The following is a 22,086-nucleotide window of genomic DNA, read 5'->3' on the forward strand; positions in this document are numbered from 1 at the left end:
AAATGAGTTGTTTCTATGGCCACTCTGTAGGCCTACTTTTGAATACTATTATGGCTTCCGTCATCGTGATAATCGTGTTGAGTAATGTGCACTGTCCCTGTCAAAAAAAAAAATATATATGTATTTTAATGCAAAGCGTGGTGCACTATACAGCCGATAATGCGCCTTTTAATGGCATTATCCCCGCATTTCCCCCATCGTACTATTGCATTCATGGTAAACACTGTGCATTTTGTCTCGACCATAATTTCCTTTAAAAGTATGTTAGTGCGCCGTGCACCAACATGCCTTGCATTAAATCCCAGTCTAAATCAACTTAAAAGCTAATGAAGGAAAGAGTTCCCCACAAGTTCAGAAATCTATTTGCATTCAAAGTGTGCAAAGAGAATGAGAGTAAGCATTCCATTATTTATGACAGTCAATATGAATGACAAACATTCAACAGATGAGTATAGTACAATGCATGATTCACAGGACTATACAAATGAGTAAATAAACAGTAAATATGATATCATGAGGTATAGAGAGCAATAGCAATAGAGCAATGTGGCGTCTTTTTGTAGGCACTAACTCTGCCATGGCTCGTTGGGCAAAGCCTATGGGGAATTTAATGTTTTTTTTTTTAAATTGATAAACTGCCAAAATAACGTCGGTGGTAAACAGAGATCTTATACGTTTTGTTCTGGAACACAATGTATATAAGATCTCCTAAGCCTGTGTTAACCTCAGACTTTTCCCCCGCCGTTTATCCCGAAACCCCATTCTTTCCCCATTCATTTCCGCCATAGCAATGGTTGAACGAACCAGAGGTTACTCATTTCTGTTGTTTTTTTTAGGACTACAAGCTGGCGAGCTCTATACTGTAAACTATGAGGACAGATTTTTGCATAGCAACCCAAACAGTTCAGTCACACCCCCTCAAACATGCAAACAAATACCACAATTTACATTTGAGTAATTTAGCAGATGCTCTTATCCAGAGTGACATACAGCTAGTGCATTCATCTTAAGCTAGATATATGTGATTTTCCCACCTCTCAGTCATACTAAGTACATTGTTTCTCAATAAAGTAGCTATCAGCAAAGTCAGTGCTATTTGGATGGGGGGGAGGGGATCAAGTGTGAGGGTTATTTCATGAAAGGCAACGAATATTTGGGGTGAGAGGTGAGGTGGGGGTGTGAATGCTGTGGGATTACACCATACTAAAATACTATTTGACGAGGTAGGGTTTCAGACATATTTGGAAGATGAGCAGAGACTCTGCTCTCCTAGAAGAGTTTTGACCATGGAGTGTCTTTAAAATCATTGAGTTCCTAAACTGAGTTTATCCTCTGGAAAGGCCACATTGTGAAAGAGAGAGATACAGTTTAAGACACACGTACATCTATGTTAATTGAAAAGTAGATAAAGTATGGGGATGATACATTCCAAGATTATATTGATTTGCACCACCCCATGCTCTGCGCAATGCAATATGAATTGTAGCACATAACATAATTATGGCATTAAAGGGATGGTTCACTTTGTTGAGGTTTTAGCTCATTTTCAATGTTGTCATTTCATCCTAACCGTTTTACATTAGTTGGTTATTTAGCTAGTTTTATTATTATTATTTTCTAATTTAACGTCCAGAATCTCCCGGCAAGGATGTAGCAGTGCAAAAAAAATGAATTATCCCTTTAACCACCCAATACTACTGTAAAGGCAGGTTGTGTGTAGGTATGGATCAAAAAGAAGACTCTGTCTTGGTGTGCTCCCCAAGACAGGTGTTGCTTCCCAGACTCTCCCTGCTGTCACCAGCCTTAGGGACATACCCCACGGGATCTGAACGGATGATATACCTGTAAAATAGGATGGAGAATTCCTCTCACTCGGAGTGGTTTGATATTTCCAAACATTTGTCTATCCACAGAATAATATGGAAATGGGAGTAATATCGAGTAGGAGACATTCTTGATTTTTTTCGACTTTTATGATCTGGTTTAAGCTCTGACACACCATTAGAACATTGAACAGAGTGTCGGCAGTCAAACTCCTTGGAAGACCTTGGAAGTCGTCAGCCACTCAGCCTTGTTAAAATAAACCAGAAGGTGGAAGTAGCGTTGTTTAGCAATGCATATCCGTGCGTATGTCTTAATGTCTAGCTTCCAAGCTATCTGCGCTAATGTTTCTAGAAAGCCCTTATTTGATACTAGCAAGATGGCCACAGCTAGATAGCAAGATGACGAAGAAACAATTTCATTACCTCTCTATGATCCCATACTGTCAGTACCAGCCCATAGCCAAATGTTTAGCTAGCACATCCATTGCTAGCTAGCTAAGGACACTGCACTAACTCGGGAGCTAACACTGGCAGCTGTTTCATGGAAGTAGCTTATCCATTGTGATTGAATTATTATGTCAATGCTAGCTACAGTGGTTAGCTAGCTTGGAGGAAGTATTTAGTGTTGTGCTACCATCCCATAGCCTACATTGCATATGAAGTGTGACTGGCTCATACGTGGATGTACGGAGAAAATGCCCTCTTTTTCTTTTTCTTAAATGGTAGGTTCGTTGTTACGGGGTCGTCACGCAGCAGGTACAACTTTTGTTCTAGCAAGAGAAGGAATGGCCTTCCACTGTGATAAGTACCTATTGGCAGTGAGATTCTCGGTGTTTCATGCTTTCGTCCGCACATCGTCAACTGTTTGGGTGTGTCTTTAGCCCATACTTAACTACTTACTGCCATACTTACACTATGTCATTCAGTTCCAGTTTGGTGTCAGGAGATGGGTTGATCAACACATATGTGTGGGAATGAGTGCTCTGGTTCTCGCTCATGTCATCTAGAATAGGAAAACACAGCAATCATAGGCCCTGGTGATCATAGGTCCTGTTCATACTTGTGAACTCTTGATAAGGTTTAAACGTAAACTTTTGATCCATCTCAAAATTTGCATCAGCCAATTAGAATTGTCGACGTAGTTGAACACGATAGAATGCTACATGTTCGCTTTTCCCATGAGCTAGCCTGGCACACATAGCCCTATGCTAGCACGTCCAGCTGGTAGCCTAGTCAACAAAGGTAAACCTTGAATTTTGAGGTTTAAAATATCCCTCTGTTGGCCAAGTTGACCTAATGTAAGCAGTGGTGTAAAGTATTTAAAGTACTACTTACGAAGTAGTCTGTACTTTACTATTTATATTTTTGACAACTTTTACTTCACGACATTCCTAAATAAAATAATGTACGTTTTACTCCATAAGTTTTCCCTGACACTCAAAAGTACGTGTTACATTTCGAATGCTTAGCAGGACAGGAAAAGGGTCCAATTCACACACTTCTCAAGAGAATATCCCTGGTCATCCCTACAACCGCAAGGCTCTCCAGAGGGTAGTGAGGTCTGCACAACGCATCACCGGGGGCAAACTACCTGCCCTCCAGGACACCTACACCACCCGATGTCACAGGAAGGCCATAAAGATCATCAAGGACAACAACCACCCGAGCCACTGCCTGTTCACCCCACTATCATCCAGAAGGCGAGGTCAGTACAGGTGCATCAAAGCCGGGACCGAGAGACTGAAAAACAGCTTCTATCTCAAAGCCATCAGACTGTTAAACGGCCACCACTAACATTGAGTGGCTGCTGCCAACACACTAACTCAACTCCAGCCACTTTAAGAATGGGAATTGATGGGAAATTATGTAAAATATATCACTAGCCACTTTAAACAATGCTACCTAATATAATGTTTACATACCCTACATTATTCATCTCATATGTATACGTATATACTGTACTCTATATCATCTACTGCATCCTTATGTAATACATGTATCACTAGCCACTTTAACTATGCCACCTTGTTTACATACTCATCTCATATGTATATACTGCACTCAATACCATCTACTGTATCTTGCCTATGCCGCTCTGTACCATCAATCATTCATATATCTTTATGTACATATTCTTTATCCCCTTACACTTGTGTCTATAAGGTAGTAGTTTTGGAATTGTTAGCTAGATTACTTGTTAGTTATTACTGCATTGTCGGAACTAGAAGCACAAGCATTTCGCTACACTCGCATTAACATCTGCTAACCATGTGTATGTGACAAATAACATTTGATTTGATTTGATTTACTGCCTCAGATTTAAGGACTCCCTAAACACAAATGCTTTGTTTGTCAATTATGTCTGAGTGATGGAGTGTGCCTCTGGCTATCGTCAAAACATTTTTTTTTTTAAATGGTGCCCTCTGGTTTGCTTATTATAAGGAATTTGAAATTATTTATACTTTTACTTTTAATAATTAAGTATATTTTAGCAATGACATTTAATTTTGATACTTCAGTATATTTAAAACCAAATACTTTTACAGTATCTTTACTTTACTCAAATATGACAATTGGGTACTTTTCCCACCACGTGCCATTGTTTGATGGATATAAAGTTTAAGATCTTTGATTGACTGATACGGAATTTGATACAGGAAATAATCGTGGCCAGCTGATATTGTGTTAGCATAGGGCTAAGTGTGCCAGGTAATTTTGTTATACACTGAACAAAAATATAAACGCAACATGCAACAATTTCAAAGATTTTACTGAGCAACAATTCATATATTGAAATCTGTCAATTGAAATATATGTATCTATGGATTTCACATGACTGGGAATACAGATATGTATCTGTTGGTCACAGACACCTTTTAAAATAGGGCCGTGGATCGGGGGCATGGATCAGAAAACCAGTCAGTATCTGGTGTGACCACCATTTGCCTCATGCAGCTCGACAATGGGCCTCGGGATCTCATCACGGTATATCTGTGCATTCAAATTGCCATCAATAAAATGCAATTGTGTTCATTGTCTGTAGCTTATGCCTGCCCATACCTTAACCCCACTGCCACAATGGGGTACTCTGTTCACAATGTTCACTTAAATAAACTGCTTGCCAACATGACGTGAAAACATGCTACGCTGTCTGCCATCTACAGTTAAAACAGGGATTATCTGTGAAGAGCACACTTCTCCAGCCTGCCAATAAGGTCAAGACCCTGGTGAGAATGACGAGCACGCAGTGGACTTTCCTGCAGTCAGCATGCTAATTGCACATCTGTTGCATTATGTTTTAGAGTGACCTATTGTCCCCAGCACAAGGTGCACCTGTGTAATGATCATGCTGTTTAATCAGTTTATCGATACAGTATGCCACACCTGTCAGGTGGATGAATTATTTTGGCAAAGGAGAAATTGTCACTAACAGGGATGTAAAACAAATTTGTGCACAACATTTGGGAGAAATATGTTTTTGTGCAGTATGGAACATTTATCTTTTATTTCAGCTCATGACTGACGTGGTTTGGACAGTGATGGTCGCTGGATGATTAGTTCTGTGAGCTATTCCCAAGGAGTGCAACCACTGCCATCTGGTGGACTATTTCAATCTGTTATTGTTTTGGTCTTTGCACAGTTGTTGAATTCTTTTGACCAGGTGATGTTTACTACAGATCAGCATTTAACTATGAATGTGTAAAATGTTCAATGTGCTGAAGAGGACCACAATGTAAATATACTTTTAAAAACTTTTGCTCAACACATTTTATTATACATTTCTGGCTGCATTGTGTTTTGAAATGGTCAATTAAATCAATCAATCTCATGGGAAAAGCTCAAATGTAGCGTTCTATCACGTCATCAATTCTAATTGGCTGATTTTGAGAAGTTTAAATATGGACACCCAGTGATGGATGATGGACAATGGAGATGGACGAATGATGGACAATGGAGATGATTGTTCTTTAAAACCTCATAATGTCTGCCTTTCGCACAAATGCAAATAGTTAACTAGAATGTAACTTTTGACAGACAAAAACGGACAAAACTGAGACGTGTGAATATGTGTTCAATTATATGCATTCATCGTTGTCCGTTTTTGTCAGTGTGTTGACTGACAATCATCTCTGTCGTCCATCCATCCATTAATCAACTAAGCCTGAGTCTCATGTTTCAAACACATAACGTATTTTGCCTTCTATTCCAGGTCTTGGAAATCCAACTAGCAATCCCCCAAAAACATCCCTCCCCAGGTGTGGTCTCTCACCATAAGCCGTGGCAGAGAGTCCCAGACTCTTCATTCGGTTGTTGACCAGCTCAGCCAGCTCCTGTCTCTCCGAGCGTCTGGCCCTCAGACCCTGCTGGGCCCCCCTCTGAGCCCCCCTCTGGTTTCCCCGTGGGCCTCTCCAGCTCAGCTTTCGTGCCCACTGCATGCTCTTCCTCCTCAGGAGGGGGGCCTTCCCATCCGATGGGTCGCTGGAGGTGGAGCTGCGGTGGAGCCCTCCGGCCACAGGGGGAAGCTCTATGTCGGTCTGCTCCTTGGCGTCGTCAAAGTCCTCGACACATATCGAGAGCTGTGACTGAGTACAATCGAAACACAATGCCATATCAATTCATGAAGTCCATAGTATGTCCATGGTGAAACAGGGTAAAATGAAATGACCAGAACAAAGCCAATTAAAACACACAGAAATATGGAGTTAAATTGATGCCCAAAAAGTTTCACAAATGATCAAGAGCGAGGCCAGAGAATGTGTTTTTTATTTTAATTTTATTTTTGACAATGATTTGTTACTGACATTACCACCAGTGGCAAGTCTCACCACGTTTGTCAAGCACAATTTAACCAAGACATATTACAGCAGAGGAAATCCAACTTCATCTGCACTAAAATGAGATTTAGGGCTCTATTTTTGGCTGATGCTAAAGAGGCGCAAGAGTCAAATGCACGCTAGTTTGCAATTTCTTCATGTAAGAACTGGCACGCTAGAATTTTACACCCCTTATACCAGGTTAGTCAATTGAGCTGTCTAACATCAACTGTTCGCTTGCACTGAGGTGGGAGGGGTGGTTAATATTTGAGGTGTCTCCTTAAAATCAAGCGCAAAAGTTACAACTTCATGCAACACTAAAGGAAAATGTCAAGACCCCCCAAAAGCAGGTCTTAACTGATTTTTTAGAGCGGCAGCACAGCCTATCCAGCCGGGATGCCCATGGAACGAGATGATTATTTGCTTCCTCCCATTTCATTTCATTAGATTAAAAAACAAGAACAACCTACCCTCCCCTTTAATCAAGGCTGGTTTAGCAGCTTCACAGAAGTGCATATTTGTATCCTGGACAAATATTAGCCAAGTAGCCTATGAATAAAGGGGTTTTAAATGATCTACTCAGAGTGTCTTGAAATATTTGAGTCTTTTCTTTTTTGAAGACTGGGACAAAATTCCTTCAAGAGCGTGGTGAGAATGATCAACAACTACAGGAAGTGTTTGGTTTGAGCAATTGTAGCTAAAGGTGGCTCAACCAGTTATTGAGTGTACTTTTTCACACGGGGGCATTTGTTTATGAGTATGTAAATAAATGTCATTGTTGTGCTATTTGTTCACTCAGGTTCCCATTATCTAATATTGTTTTGCATGGGCTGCGTCTCAGTCCACCGCATCCACCGCCGTGCCAGCCTTCCGCATCTGCAGTGTGAGGTGCCCGTGCTGCAGCACTGTTTATCAGACCATGAGACATCCCGAAAATCGGTGTTCTCATGAAAACGGTTTGGCCTAAAAACTAATTTGACTACTCTATGGAAAGATGAGTCCCGTTTGTGAGAGTCGTCTGAAGATAACCGGTACCAGTTTAAAAAAATAAATGGAAGTATAGAGGTTAGTTTTGTACCTACCAAAAACATTGGGTTAAAAATGTGTAAAAAAAAAAAACTATAACATTTCCTGAGCTTTCTTATACAGTTGAAGTCGGAAGTTTACATACACTTTAGACAAATACATTTAAAATCGATTTTTCACAATTCCTGAAATTTAAAATCCTAGTAAAAATTTCCGTTTTAGGTCAGTTAGGATCACCACTTTATTTTAAGAATGTGAAATGTCAGAATAATAGTGGAGAGAATGATTTATTTCAGCTTTTATTTCTTTCATCACATTCCCAGTGGGTCAGAAGTTTACTTACACTCAATTAGTATTTGGTAGCATTGCCTTTAAATTGTTTAACTTGGGTCAAACGTTTCGGGTAGATGTCCACAAGTTGGGTGAACAAACTGTGGCCCAATCCTCCTGACAGAGCTGGTGTTACTGAGAGGTTTGTAGGCCTCCCTGCTCGCACATGCTTTTTCAGTTCTGCCCACACATTTTTCTAGAGGGTTGAGGTCAGGGCTTTGTAATGGCCACTCCAATACCTTGACTTTGTTGCATTAAGCCATTTTGCCACAACTTTGGAAGTATGCTTGGGGTCATTGTCCATTTGGAAGAGCCATTTGCGACCAAGCTTTAATTTCCTTGAGATGCTGCTTCAATATATCCACATAATTTTCCTACCTCATGATGCCATCTATTTTGTGAAGTGCACCAGTCCCTCCTGCAGCAAAGCACCCCCCCCACAACATGACGTTGCCACCTCCGTGCTTCACGGTTGGGGTGGTTTTCATCGGCTTGCAAGCCTCCCCCTTTTTCCTCCAAACAAAATGATGGTCATTATGGCCAAACAGTTCAATTTTTGTTTAATCAGACCAGAGTAAATTTCGTTCATTTCGATCTTTGTCCCCATGTGCAGTTGCAAACTGTAGTCTGGCTTTTTTATGGCGGCTTTGGAGAAGTGGCTTCTTCCTTGCTGAGCGGCCTTTCAAGTTATGCCGACATAGGACTCGTTTGTACTGTGGATATAGATACTTTTGTACCTGTTTCCTCCAGCATCTTCACAAGGTCCTTTGCTGTTGTTCTAGGATTGATTTTACCCTTTTCACACCAAAGTACGTTCATCTCTAGGAGACAGAACGTGTCTCCTTCCTGAGCGGTATGACGGCTGCATGGTCCCATGGTGTTTATACTTCCGTACTATTGTTTGTACAGATGAACGTGGTACCTTCAGGCATTTGGAAATTGCTCCCAAGGATGATCCAGACTTGTGGAGGTCGACAATTTATTTTCTGAGTTCTTGGCTGATTTCTTTGGATTTTCCCATGATGTTAATCAAAGAGTCACTAAGTTTGAAGGTAGGCCTTGAAATACATCCACAGTTACACCTCCAATTGACTCAAATGAGGTCAATTAGCCTTTCAGAAGCTTCTAAAGCCATGACATCATTTTCTGGAATTTCCCAAGCTCTTTGAAAGGCACAGTCAACTTAGTGTATGTAAACTTCTGACCCACTGGAATTGTAATAGAGTGAATTATAAGTTAAATAATCTGTCTGTAAACAATTGTTGGAAAAATGACTTGTGTCATGCACAAGGTAGATGTTCTAACTGACTTGCCAAAACTATAGTTTGTTAACAAGACATTTGTGGAGTGGTTGAAAAAATGAGTTTCAATGACTCCAACCTAAGTGTATGTAAACTTCTGACTTCAACTGTATCTCCGAGAGTTATTTTTGCCATTTATGAATGCGTTATTAAATACGTTGCCATGGGATTTGGAACTAAAGGCCAAATTCAATATTTTATCAAAAACATTTATTTGTATTATGTTTTAATCCCTGAAGGGGAACTAAAATAAAAAAATCAAATACTTAAATGATCCATGGTATGACCATCTTAAAACAATTCCATATGTCAGCTTGAATATTAATTGGTTTTCACGGAACTTACTTGGGAGTATGGCTCGCATTGCTTATGGGGAAATAAAAAAAGGAAAGAGGAATAATATCAATGACTCTTACTGTGTTGTAAGGTGCTTAAATAATCATGAAACCATGCAAACACTAAACATGTCGCGTAACAAATGAAGAAAAACACACACTTCAATGAACCATAATGACACGAAAACCAATGTCGCTGTAATATGTAATTAACTCAAAACATTCAACCTAAACGGGCATTTTTACGGCCAAACAAATGATATAACATTATTAGAACATCTAGAGGGCACCTCGGAGGAATCAGCCATCTGGGATTCTGTCCTGTAGATGCCGATGGGAATGTCACCGACGGTGGAACACAGTTTCTGATAGAGCCTTCCATACGTCTGGATCCAAAGGTCATCCTCGGAGATCTGCATCTAAAAGGTGAGGAGGAGGTCATTTCTAAATGCCATTTCTCTATACAGGAAAAACACATTCCTTGCAGCAGCAACATATTTCATCTAGATTCCAGAAACACTGTGCATTACACTATAACCATGAGAAGTACACCGACTGGAGTCACTTTACCTGTCAATATAAGGATGCGGACGGACAAAGGAAGCATGCACTTAGGCAGTTTACTGAGTATATTCTCAGATCTTAGCTGCTGTGTTGTCACACATAGGACTACTGTACAACGGGTGCATCTTAAAATAGTCTACAGAAGCCTCCTTACTTCTTTCCTTCCATCTGACATAAGGAGAGGAAGTCGCATTATACTATTGGGATGAACCAAGAAAATCCTTGCCTTTTTGCCTATCATCTGGAATGAGAAGGAAGATACTTTAGACTATTGAGGGGAACCCCGACAGAGAGTAACTCACAGAGCAGAGGAAGCCAGAGCCCGGGGTGGTGTCCAGGCCAAGCAGCAGCCTGGTGATGGAGATAATATAGTCTTTGACAAACGACTGGGAAAGCAGACCAAGACAAACAGAAGAAAAGTTATGGAAAGGAAATTATGTCAAAGAGTGTTTTTGTGCACAGTCATTTAATAAACAGGGGCATTTATGATCAATTCAACGAGCATTATAGCCTATGAACACCGGGATACATATGAACACATTGTATGTTCCATTAAATTAAGGGGTTTAAAAGTAAATATCTGGTTGGTACATTTTTGGACAATAAATAACTATAAATCGCTCCAGTACATGCCCTTCAGCAAAACCAGTCTCTGCCACAGAGATAACCTTGTTTTAATTAGCCTCTGTGGGCTAATTAAAGAGATTAGCCTCTGTATACAGTACCATAAACCTCTAATTAGGTAGCTACCTCAACAGCGAGTATACATTCCAATAGCATTCCTATGCTCTCTGCTGCAGTACAGTACAGGTTATTACCGCCTGGTTACCTGATAGAGGAGAGTGTCCAGCATGCCGATACTGAAGACCCTCCCGGCAGCAAATGGCAGGCGGAACATGAAAGCCAGGTTGGAGCCTTTCTCCCGCTCTTTCTGATAAGTAATACGTCATATTAATACATATTTGTAGAGTGCTTTAATACATGATGGAATCACAAAGCTCTTTCTGCTCCCATAGACATACTGTATACCAGTCAGGGACACAGAAGACCAACAAACTGATGTTAGGACAGCATCACAGGGTGAAAAATCTGTAGCATCCATTCAGAACTTCTTCTCACCGCCAAATATGGTGATGAGAGGAAGTCGAGTGGTGGGAAGTGGGAGAAGATGGAGCTAGATTAAACACGGCCAACATTTTGTCATCAATGAAAATGTCGATCTCAATACAGTTTTTTGTTACCAAAACAAGAGTATATTATCAACAGAGTGCACAAAGCTTTGTATACCCAGTTTCATAAAATGCCATTGTTTAGAAGCAGTGCAAGGGCAGATTGTTATCGCACATGCACACTTCACAGATTAGGCATTCCCTAACGGAAATATGGAAATACATGCCAATAGGATCTCATTAACTTGAATCTCGTTAGCCTGTGCTTCGGCTCTGCCCACATCTTTGTTTGTTCTGCCCACTATGCTTCATTTGCTCCCATTGGAAACGACACCGGTCATAGTCACCTTCAAAATGATTGCCACCATTGATAAAGACCGTATAAAAGAAACAATACAAATACTGAGCTATATTATATGTTCAAAAAAAACTTTGAACATTAGATTATTTTATACTAATACAATTGCTCAGAGAAAAATATTTAGTTTAACAAGTCATTTAAAGCCAACAGAGAATTTGTGTCAGCTGGTCTTGCAAATAACTGCCGGTTCCGCGGTAATTGACCATTAATTAATATAAACACATGTAGGTAATTTACGTTAATTAACATAAACACCTTTAGCATCTCTGGGCTTCCATGCATAGCCTGCAACCTACTGATGCAGACATTTCGAACATGTAGCCTATAAAAGTCACCTTGTCATCAAGAGATTTACACGGTTATCAAAACGTCACACCGGGGTAAGCCTACATGAAACAGCCTTTATTTTAAGTGTTTCTAAAAACCCTCATGGGAAAAATGAATGGTGAAAAAACCCGATTAGAACCATTTCTCTGTTTGACCGCTAGGTTTTATGGGTATTATAACTCATACCCTGGTAGTCTTTGACCATCAGCGGCATCAGAGCGCTGTTTTGGATAAGCATAGTTACTGTGACACGTGACTGCAGTCAGGACTCGTGACTGCTGGTGTGTTGGTAATATGGTCACTGTAACAGCTCTAGGTAAGACACATGTCGAATCCATTTGTCATCCATCACTATCGGAAAAGGTTGCAGAACTCACAAGGAAGAGATTTTTTTTGTTGATCTTCATAATTCAGGCATTGGGTACAAAACAACTGCAAAAAAACAAAAACACATACTATTATTAGAGCAACAATTAAGACATGTATAACCACTGGAACGTTGGTAAACTTGCCTGGTATTGGACACAAGTGTATTTAGTCCCCACGCACAGTAAGGAAGATGGTTTGGGAGGCAAAGAAAAATCAATTAGACACCACCTCCATGCCAATAGGCTCATTGGAAGGGTTGCCAGAAAAAAAGCCTTTATTGAGAGCAATCAACCAGCCTGGAGGAGGCTAAATTACATTTGCACTTGGATTGTACCCGGTGCTATGGTCAGATGACACAATGTTTAGCTCTTTGTCCATGCACACCAGTGAAAAATGGATATGCAGACAATAACCTCATACTGTAAAATATGGTCGCGAATCTTATGATATGGGGCTGTTTTGCTTCCACTGGTCACGTGTAACTTGGCCGCAAGTGGATCTTCCAGAAAAACAATAACCCTAAGCACACATCAAAATAAAAAAATTAATGGTTATTGACCACAAAATCAATCTTTTGCAATGGCAATCTCAAACCCCATTGAAAACATGTGGTTTGAATTGAAGTGGAATCCATAAGCTCAGATCAAAGGATATCTCGGATATGGAAAGATTCTGTATCGAGGAATGGCCTAAGATCCCTCCCAATGTGTTTTCCAATCACATCAATTATTTTAGAAAAAGGCAGTTGTATTAGTATAAAATAACATAATTAAACAATTTTTTTGAATACAAAAGCTGAGTATTTGTATTATTCATGTTATACAGTATGTTTTTCTCATCAATGGTGACAATAATTGGGAGGTGGCTGTCTCTTGGGTTTATTACCAGTATCTTTGGAAATGGAAACGCAATATGTTTGTACTGTATGTAGGCTATTGTCCAATCTTTGCATAATTATGTATAACCATCTGTTCCTTTGCTTTGAAGACGACTCAATGTGAGTAGCCTTTGCTGCTGGAGACAACAAGACATTGGTGTAAACGTTGAATTTATAGAGCTACAGACATCTGCACACAATAGTTTGAAGAAATAATTAGTAAAAAAAATATCTATACAATCCAATGCGTGATATAGAGCAGCACACTGAACAGACGACAACGAGCTTCTACTTTACGGTTGGGCTGACATCTGCAGCATGAATGCGATCTCCACCAATGTCCAGGACATATGTTGTGTTCTAAACAACTGGGAAATGGGAACTTGAAAATCTCTGACTTCAAACTTCAGTGCGCTCGAGACAACGAGCTCAGACTGGAAAAAATGGTTTTGAACGGTCATCCAACTCGGAATTCCAAGTCGGGAACTCTGGTCTCTTTCTAATGTTCCGGCTTTCCGACCTGAAGATCACTGACGTCACCATTTCATCGTCTGAAGGTAACCAAGTACAGGGCCGTAAAAATGGCAAAAAGTGCATCGGTGGTAAAATGTACAAAAAATAACGTGACCAAAAATGTGTCAATTTTTTTTCCCCAGACACTCCAAAACCTTGTTCCTTATAACACATTTTTGCCTGTCTGTGTTGCCATTAAAGAATGTGTTATTTAATTAATGCGTTTATATGGATTAGCCTATAGCTGTAAAGGCCAAAATTCAACGTTTCATCAAATATTTATAAAAAAATATATATATGCCTACAGGGGTTCTAAAATTCAAAATCAAATGGCTAAATTATACACTTTATTACCATCTTTAAACAATTTCATGCAGTACCAGGCAAAAGTTCGGTCACACCTACTCATTCAAGGGTTTTTCTTTATTTTTACTCTTTTCTATATTGTAGAATAATAGTGAAGACGTCAGAACTAGGAAATAACACATATGGAATCATGTAGTACCCAAAAAAGTGATAAACAAATCAAAAAATATTTTAGATTTTAGATTCTTCAAAGTAGCCACCCTTTGCCTTGATGATAGCTTTGCACACTCTTGACATTCTCAATTTAATGCATTTGAGCCAATCAGTTGTGTTGTGACAAGATATTGGTGGTATACAGTAGATAGCCCTATCTTGTAAAAGACCAAGAAAATAAACAATAGTTTCTCTGTCCTTTGGTCTGATGAGTCCAAATTCGAGATTTTTGGTTCCAACCGCCATGTCTTTGTGAGACTCAGAGTAGGTGGACGGATGATTTCCACATGTGTGCTTCCCACCATGAGGCATGGAGGAGGTGTGATGGTGCTTCGCTGGTGACACTGTCTGCGATTTATTTAGAATTCAAGGCACACTTAACCAGCATGGCTACCACAGAATTCTGCAGCGATATGCAGACCCATCTAGTTTGCGCTTTGTGGGACGATCATTTGTTTTTCAACAGGACAATGACCCAACACACCTCCAGGCTGTGTAAGGGCTATTAGACCAAATAGGAGAGTGATGGAGTGCTGCATCAGATGACCTTGCCTCCAACAATCACCCGACCTCAACCCAATTGAGATGGTTTGTGACGAGTTGGACCACAGAATGAATGAAAAGCAGCCAACAAGTGCTCAACATACTGTATGTGGGATCTGTTCAAGACTGTTGGAAAAGCATTCCAGGTGAAGCTGGTTGAGAGACTGCCAAGAGTTTGCAAAGCTGTCATCAAGGCAAAGGATCGGTACTTTGAAGAATCTCAAATATAAAATATAATTTAATTTGTTTAACACTTTTGGTTACTATATGATTCCATTTATGTTATTACATAGTTTTGATGTCTTCACTATTATTCTACAATGTAGAAAATAGTGAAAATAAAGAAAAACCCTTAAATGAGTAGGTGTGTCCAAACTTTTGACTGGTACTGTATGTTAGCATAGTATATATGGCAATCTAAGGGCTAAGACCTATAGGGGTTTTAAAATGTGCTTTGTCCAGTGTGTTGCTCTATATCCCGGCCTTGAAGTACAGTTTGTGTACATTCAGTGACGATTTTACCTTCTCCAGTTTAGAGAGAGCCAGAGAGTACCAGTCCTTAGCTCTGAATTGCATAAACCTCATGTTGGCCGGGTGGGTTAGCTCCGTGATGATACTGAGACTGGAAAACAACCTGTGTGAGAAGAAACACAATATACAGTGCATTCGGAATGTATTCTGACCCCTTCCATTTTCCACATTTTGTTACGTTACAGCCTTATTCTAAAATGTATTACATTCATGTTTTTCTTCATAAATCTACACACAATGCCCAATAATGACAGAGAAAACAGGTTGTTAGACTCGAAATTGAGCTCAGCTGCATCCTGTTTCCATGAATCATCCTTGAGATATTTCTACAACTTCAATGGAGTCCATCTGTGGTAAATTCAACTGATTGGACATGATATGGAACACAGTTGACAATGCATGTCAGAGCAAAAACAAAGCTTTGAAGTTGAAGGAATTGTCCGTAGAACGCCGAGACAGGATTGTGTTGAGGCACAGATCTGGGGAAGGGTACCAAAACATTTTTGCGGCATTGAAGGTCCCCAAGAACACATTGGCCTCCATCATTCGAAAATGGAAAACGTTTGGAACCACCAGGACTTTTCCTAGAGCTAGTCACCTGGCCAAACTGAGTAATCCGGGGAGATGTTTTGTATTTATGTTTTGTATTTGTAATAAAAACCTCTAAAAACCTATCTTCGCTTTGTCATTATGGGGTATTGTGTGTAGATTGATGAGGGGAAAATACTATTTACATTTTAGAATAAGAATGTAACATAACAAAATGTCAAAAAAGGGAAGGGGTCTGAATACTTTCTGAATGCACAGTATATATCATATTGCTAGAAAATAACAGTGGGTGCAATTCATGAAACATTAACAACCAATGTTTTTCAAAACATGTTTGTGCAAGTTTCTATGTTGTCTGGTGAAAATACTAAGGTGAGTTGAAATGTTTTGATTAACCTTTTGACAACATGAAAACTACAATAGATCAGAAGACAAATTAATTCACTGATGCATTGTGGTAAGGTTGCCAAGGAAACTAGCTCTGCAGTGGGTACCTTTTCCTGTCTTTCATCTACAATCCCTCTCATCAAAATGAATCTTGAAACACACCTCTAAAATGTTAAACTGTGTTTAAAGGTTTATTAAAATATTAGCCTGTATATGACACTTTTGATATCATATAAACGCCTGCATAAAATGCCTGAACATGTGGTCATTGGACTATAAAACAGTTTGACCAAAGATTAAAAACATAACAGTGATTTTGGTAACCCTGTCTGCATATTGATAATGGTTTTCTTTCAAATACTTGTTTCGATGTCTCACAATAGGGATTCGCTGAAAGGCGGATCACTACAAGAAGAACCAATCACACAGTGTCTGTCAGAGACAGACAAGTCGAGTGGCAAATGAGGTGAGCACACCCGTCCTTATAAGGCGCCACTTGCACCACCCTCTGGTTATTCTCAATCTCATCACTCTGAAGCTCTCCTCAGCATGACTTGATCCACGTCTTCCTGCTTAACTGTTCTCAGGTCAACAGGTTAACGCTGCCAAACGTCGGACCTCAGCTCCTGTCGATAGTGTTATGTAGTGATAAAAAGGAAAGTTTTTGCTTCAAGTAGAATTTGTTTTGTACTTCTTAGTAGCTAGCGTCACACGGCTAGCTATCTAGACCTCGTTAGCTCATGCTGCAAAGCTTAAGCTAACTTGTCTAGCTCGCTGGAAAGCACAGACGGCATACAGTGGGGCAAAAAAGTATTTAGTCAGCCACCAATTGTGCAAATTCTCCCACTTAAAAAGATGAGGTTGTAGATCACATTATAGGATTTTTAGGATTTTTTATTAATTTATTTGCAAATTATGGTGGAAAATAAGTATTTGGTCACCTACAAACAAGCAAGATTTCTGGCTCTCACAGACCTGTGACTTCTTCTTTAAGAGGCTCCTCGGTCCTCCACCCGTTACCTGTATTAATGGCACCTGTTTGAACTTGTTATCAGTATAAAAGACACCTGTCCACAACCTCAAACAGTCACACTCCAAACTCCACTATGGCCATGACCAAAGAGCTGTCAAAGGACACCAGAAACAAAATTGTAGACCTGCAACAGGCTGGGAAGACTGAATCTGCAATAGGTAAGCAGCTTGGTTTGAAGAAATCAACTGTGGGAGCAATTATTAGGAAATGGAAGACATACAAGACCACTGATAATCTCCCTCGATCTGGGGCTCCACGCAAGATCTCACCCCGTGGGTTCAAAATGATCACAAGAACGGTGAGCAAAAATCCTAGAACCTAGTGAATGACCTGCAGAGAGCTGGGACCAAAGTAACAAAGCCTACCAACAGTAACACACTACGCCGCCAGTGACTCAAATCCTGCAGTGCCAGATGTGTCCCCCTACTTAAGCCAGTACATGTCCAGGCCCGTCTGAAGTTTGCTAGAGAGCATTTGGATGATCCAGAAGAAGATTGTGAGAATGTCATATGGTCAGATGAAACCAAAATATAACTTTTTGGTAAAAACTCAACTCGTCGTGTTTGGAGGACAAAGAATGCTGAGTTGCATCCAAAGAACACCATACCTACTGTGAAGCATGGGGGTGGAAACATCATGCTTTGGGGCTGTTTTTCTGCAAAGGGACCAGGACGACTGATCCGTGTAAAGGAAAGAATGAATGGGGTCATGTATCGTGAGATTTTGAGTGAAAACCTCCTTTCATCAGCAAGGGCATTGAAGATGAAACGTGGCTGGGTCTTTCAGCATGACAATGCACACCGCCCGGGCAACGAAGGAGTGGCTTCGTAAGAAGCATTTCAAGGTCCTGGAGTGGCCTAGCCAGTCTCCAGATCTCAACCCCATAGAAAATCTTTGGAGGGAGTTGAAAGTCCGTGTTGCCCAGCAACAGCCCCAAAACATCACTGCTCTAGAGGAGATCTTTATGGAGGAATGTGCCAAAATACCAGCAACAGTGTGTGAAAACCTTGTGAAGACTTACAGAAAACGTTTGACCTCTGTCATTGTCAACAAAGGGTATATAACAAAGTATTGTGATAAACTTTTGTTATTGACCAAATACTTATTTTCCACCATAATTTGCAAATAAATTCATAAAAAATCCTAAAATGTGATTTTCTGGATTTTTTTCTTCTCATTTTGTCTGTCATAGTTGAAGTGTACCTATGATGAAAATTACAGGCCTCTCTCATCTTTTTAAGTGGGAGAACTTGCACAATTGGTGGTTGACTAAATACTTTTTTTCTCCACTGCATCTCCCTTCTCTCGTTTTGTTTAATATACGTTCACTCGTTTGTGTCAACTAGACCGACCGTTTTTAGCCTCACGGTTCTACGGTCATAGGAGAATATCGGACAGAAGTTAAACACTGTGGTTCCCTTCGGCTAGCACTGTGCTAGCTACAGCACATCTTAACCACGCATGGTAGATGCTAGCTAACTAAACCCTTACTAGTCTCATGGCTATAGCGTTAATACTGTGCTTACCCTAGCTAGCCATTAGCCGGAAGGCTTTTAACAAGCTAGCTTACTCCTATTCAAAGCCTCCTTGCTGACACATTGTTTTTACAACAGGAGCCTTGGTATTAGCAAGCCCTGTTCTATACAATGTCCACTGCTACCCCATCCCAGGATAAGTCAAGCACTCAAACCACCACGTTCTTGCGCTTGGGGATCCATGATTGCAGGGAAAGATTTTCACCTTCTATTCATCAACTGCCTGGGAAGGGAACATGCTCAAGCAGCACTTGACGACCCGGAGTCCTTCGATCACTACAAAGCACTGACTAGGGCGGGTTTGAGAAGGCGGCAAAAACAAACTTCTCTCTCTGCCGCCCCTCTAACATCAAAGCCACCGGCTGAGGCTGAGATTCAGCTCTCTGCGACCGGGCCCAGCTGGGGCGAAGTCACAGCCTAGATTCCCTCCCCTCCCTGTCTGACGACTTGGTGTTAGGGGAACGCCAGCTAGGGGATGACGAGGTTGATGACGGGATTAATCTTGTGGTTCTCCTCGACTTTGCAACCGAAAGACCCTGTTCTTCCCCCTTCTTAAGTCCCAATGTCACCCTGCTACCAAAATGGGGGGGCTGCCCTCCCCAGCATGGAGTTCGACATTTACGAGCGAGCCGCGGCCAGACTTTGGGATCAAGTGGCCCACTCCCTTGGTGTCAGGATTCTGAAAGGGACCTGTACAATGGGAAAATACTCCGCTTCCCACAGTCCCAGCTTGTCTCAGGGAGGCAAAGGGCTCATGGGCAAAAACCCTTACCAGAAAGATCCTTGCTAGGGGCTCTCCTAGCCTCGACATGCAAAATGTTCCCCCGCTGGCTGACCACCTAGACCCCACTTGCCAGACAGAGCGCTTTTCTGCCTCCATTTTTCAGAACAAAGCCCAGTCAATCAGAGCACACAACCTGATCTCTTTATTGATGGCTTATCAGGCTGAGATACTGAAGGACACTGTAAATCAAATCAAATTTTATTTGGCACATGCACCGAATACAACAAACAGTAGACCTTAGAGTGAAGTGCTAACTTACAACCCCTTAACCAACAATGCAGTTCTTCACTAGGGTAGGGGGCAGCATTCGAAATTATGAATGAAAAGCGTGCCCAAATTAAACTGCCTGCTACTCAGTCCCAGAAGATAGGATATACATATAATTAGTAGATTTGGATAGAAAACACTCTAACGTTTCCAAAACTGTTAAAATAATGTCTGTGTGTATAACAGAACTGATATGGCAGGCGAAAACCAGAGGAAAATCCAACCAGGAAGTACTATTATTTTGAAAGGCTGTTTTTCCATTGAAAGCCTATCCACCATACAAAGACTTAGGACCCAGTGCACAAGCTCTATGGCTTCCTCAACATGTGACCAGTCTTTAGGCATTGTTTCAGGCTTTTACTCTGAAAAATAAGGGAGATACAGCATTTTCAATCAGTGGCCAGTGGAAATTTCCATTCATCAGCCATGCGCCCTGATCGTGAACGCACCTTTCTCGTTTCTCCTTTCCTATTGACGAAGCATTTGTAGGTTGAAATATTATTTATTATTTATGACAAAAACAACCGAAGGATTGATTTTAAACATTGTTTGGCATGTTTCTACGAACTTTTATTGTACTTTAAAAAAAACTTTTAGTCTGGAATTAGTGCACGCGCCTTCTGCATTCGGATTACTGGACAAAACGTGCAAACAAAAAATGATATTTTTGCTCATAAAGAGAGACATTATCGAACAAAACAAACATTTATTGTCTAACATGAAGACCTGGGAGTGCCACCAGATGAAGATCATCAAAGGTAAGTGATTAATTTTAATGCTATTTCTGACTTTTGTGACACCTCTCCTTGTTTGGAAAATGGCTGTATGGGTTTCTGTGGCTAGGAGCTAACCTAACAATCGCAAAGTGTGCTTTCGCCGTAAAGCATTTTTAAAATCTGACTCAGCGGTTCAATTAAGAAGTTAATTAACTTGTTCACGCTACCACGTTCTCCAAGGGTACCCCCCCCACGCTCAACTCAAAAGATGGCGCACAGAATGCAAAAATATTCTTAGAAATATTTAACCTCCACACATTAACAAGTCCAATAGCTCAAATGAAAGATAAACACCATGTTCATCTACCCAGCAAGTCAGATTTCTAAAATGTTTTACGGCGAAAACATAGCACATATTTATGTCAAACCACCACCAAAGACACAGCCGATATACAGCCATTTTTTCGAACAAAAGATGCAATCACAAACGCAGGATTAAAAGAAAAATAATTCACTAACCTTTTGAAAATCTTCATCAGATGACAGTAATAGGACATGTTACACAGTACATTTGTTTTTTTCAATAAAATGCCATTTTATCACCGTTTACATTGACGCCATGTTCAGAAAATGCTAAAAAATGTCCGGAGAAATTATAGATAACTCCGCCAGATAACGCCAGATAACAGCAATACACATCATAAAATTTGACTAAATATACATGTTCTACATATAGTTAGAAAGATACACTACTTCTTAATGCAATTGCTTTGTCACATTTATTTTTAACGTTACAGAAATCGTTCATTTTTCAATAATCTGAGACGGCGCTCAGACATAAGCAATATTTCTCCGCTATGTTGGAGTCAACAGAAACACAAAATTACAACATAAATATTCCCTTACCTTTGATGGTCTTTGATCAGAATGTAGTGGAAGAAGTCATACTTACCCAAAACATTGTTTGGTTTCAAGTCGTGTGTCTTTGTATTAGCATATTAGTTCCAGCTGAAATACTACCAAAAATTACTTCTGGTCACGAACAGTTGCGCATCAAAACTTCAAAATTACATATTATATGTCGACTAAACTGGTCAAACTAAGTGCAGAATCAAGCTTTAGGATGTTCTAAACGTACAAAACAATTATCTAATCTCTCGGACGAACGTGCTTCTTCGCAGGTGATCTGGAACAAAGGGACGTGTCTCCAAAAAGCTCGCTCTCGTAACCTTGAATTTTCTCGCGACACTCAGTCTTTTGCCTACCAAAGGCTCAAACCTCGCGGGATTTGCACAATTAAACGCTGTACTGAATGAGGACATCTAGTGGAAGACATAGAAAGTGTCTCCAGATCCATAGCTGGTTGGGGGGGTGGGGGCGATGACGTCAAAGTTGCCCCAAGTTTGAGGCTCC

General features: G+C 40.4%; 1 protein-coding gene across 5 annotated transcripts in view; it reads right to left on the bottom strand.

Moving 5' to 3' along the window:
- Positions 1-394: 394 nt before the first annotated feature.
- LOC118402333 (potassium channel subfamily T member 2-like) overlaps positions 395-22,086 on the bottom strand; it is a 69,421-nt gene continuing 47,729 nt past the window's right edge. For 3 of the 5 annotated variants that reach the window (XM_052477215.1, XM_035800461.2, XM_052477218.1), the window contains 8 exons: positions 15,394-15,505; positions 11,023-11,124; positions 10,496-10,579; positions 9,920-10,048; positions 9,640-9,660; positions 6,094-6,406; positions 2,736-2,826; positions 395-1,842 (listed from right to left, as the gene is read on the bottom strand). In XM_052477215.1, coding sequence (XP_052333175.1) covers positions 1,728-1,842; positions 2,736-2,826; positions 6,094-6,406; positions 9,640-9,660; positions 9,920-10,048; positions 10,496-10,579; positions 11,023-11,124; positions 15,394-15,505 — 967 coding nt within the window. In that variant the 3' untranslated portion in view covers positions 395-1,727. The remainder of the gene's footprint in view (positions 1,843-2,735; positions 2,827-6,093; positions 6,407-9,639; positions 9,661-9,919; positions 10,049-10,495; positions 10,580-11,022; positions 11,125-15,393; positions 15,506-22,086) is intronic. The other 2 variants (XM_052477216.1, XM_052477217.1) reach the window with 1 other exon arrangement.

The sequence above is a fragment of the Oncorhynchus keta genome, chromosome 23 (assembly GCF_023373465.1).
Source record: "Oncorhynchus keta strain PuntledgeMale-10-30-2019 chromosome 23, Oket_V2, whole genome shotgun sequence".
NCBI lineage: Eukaryota > Metazoa > Chordata > Actinopteri > Salmoniformes > Salmonidae > Oncorhynchus > Oncorhynchus keta.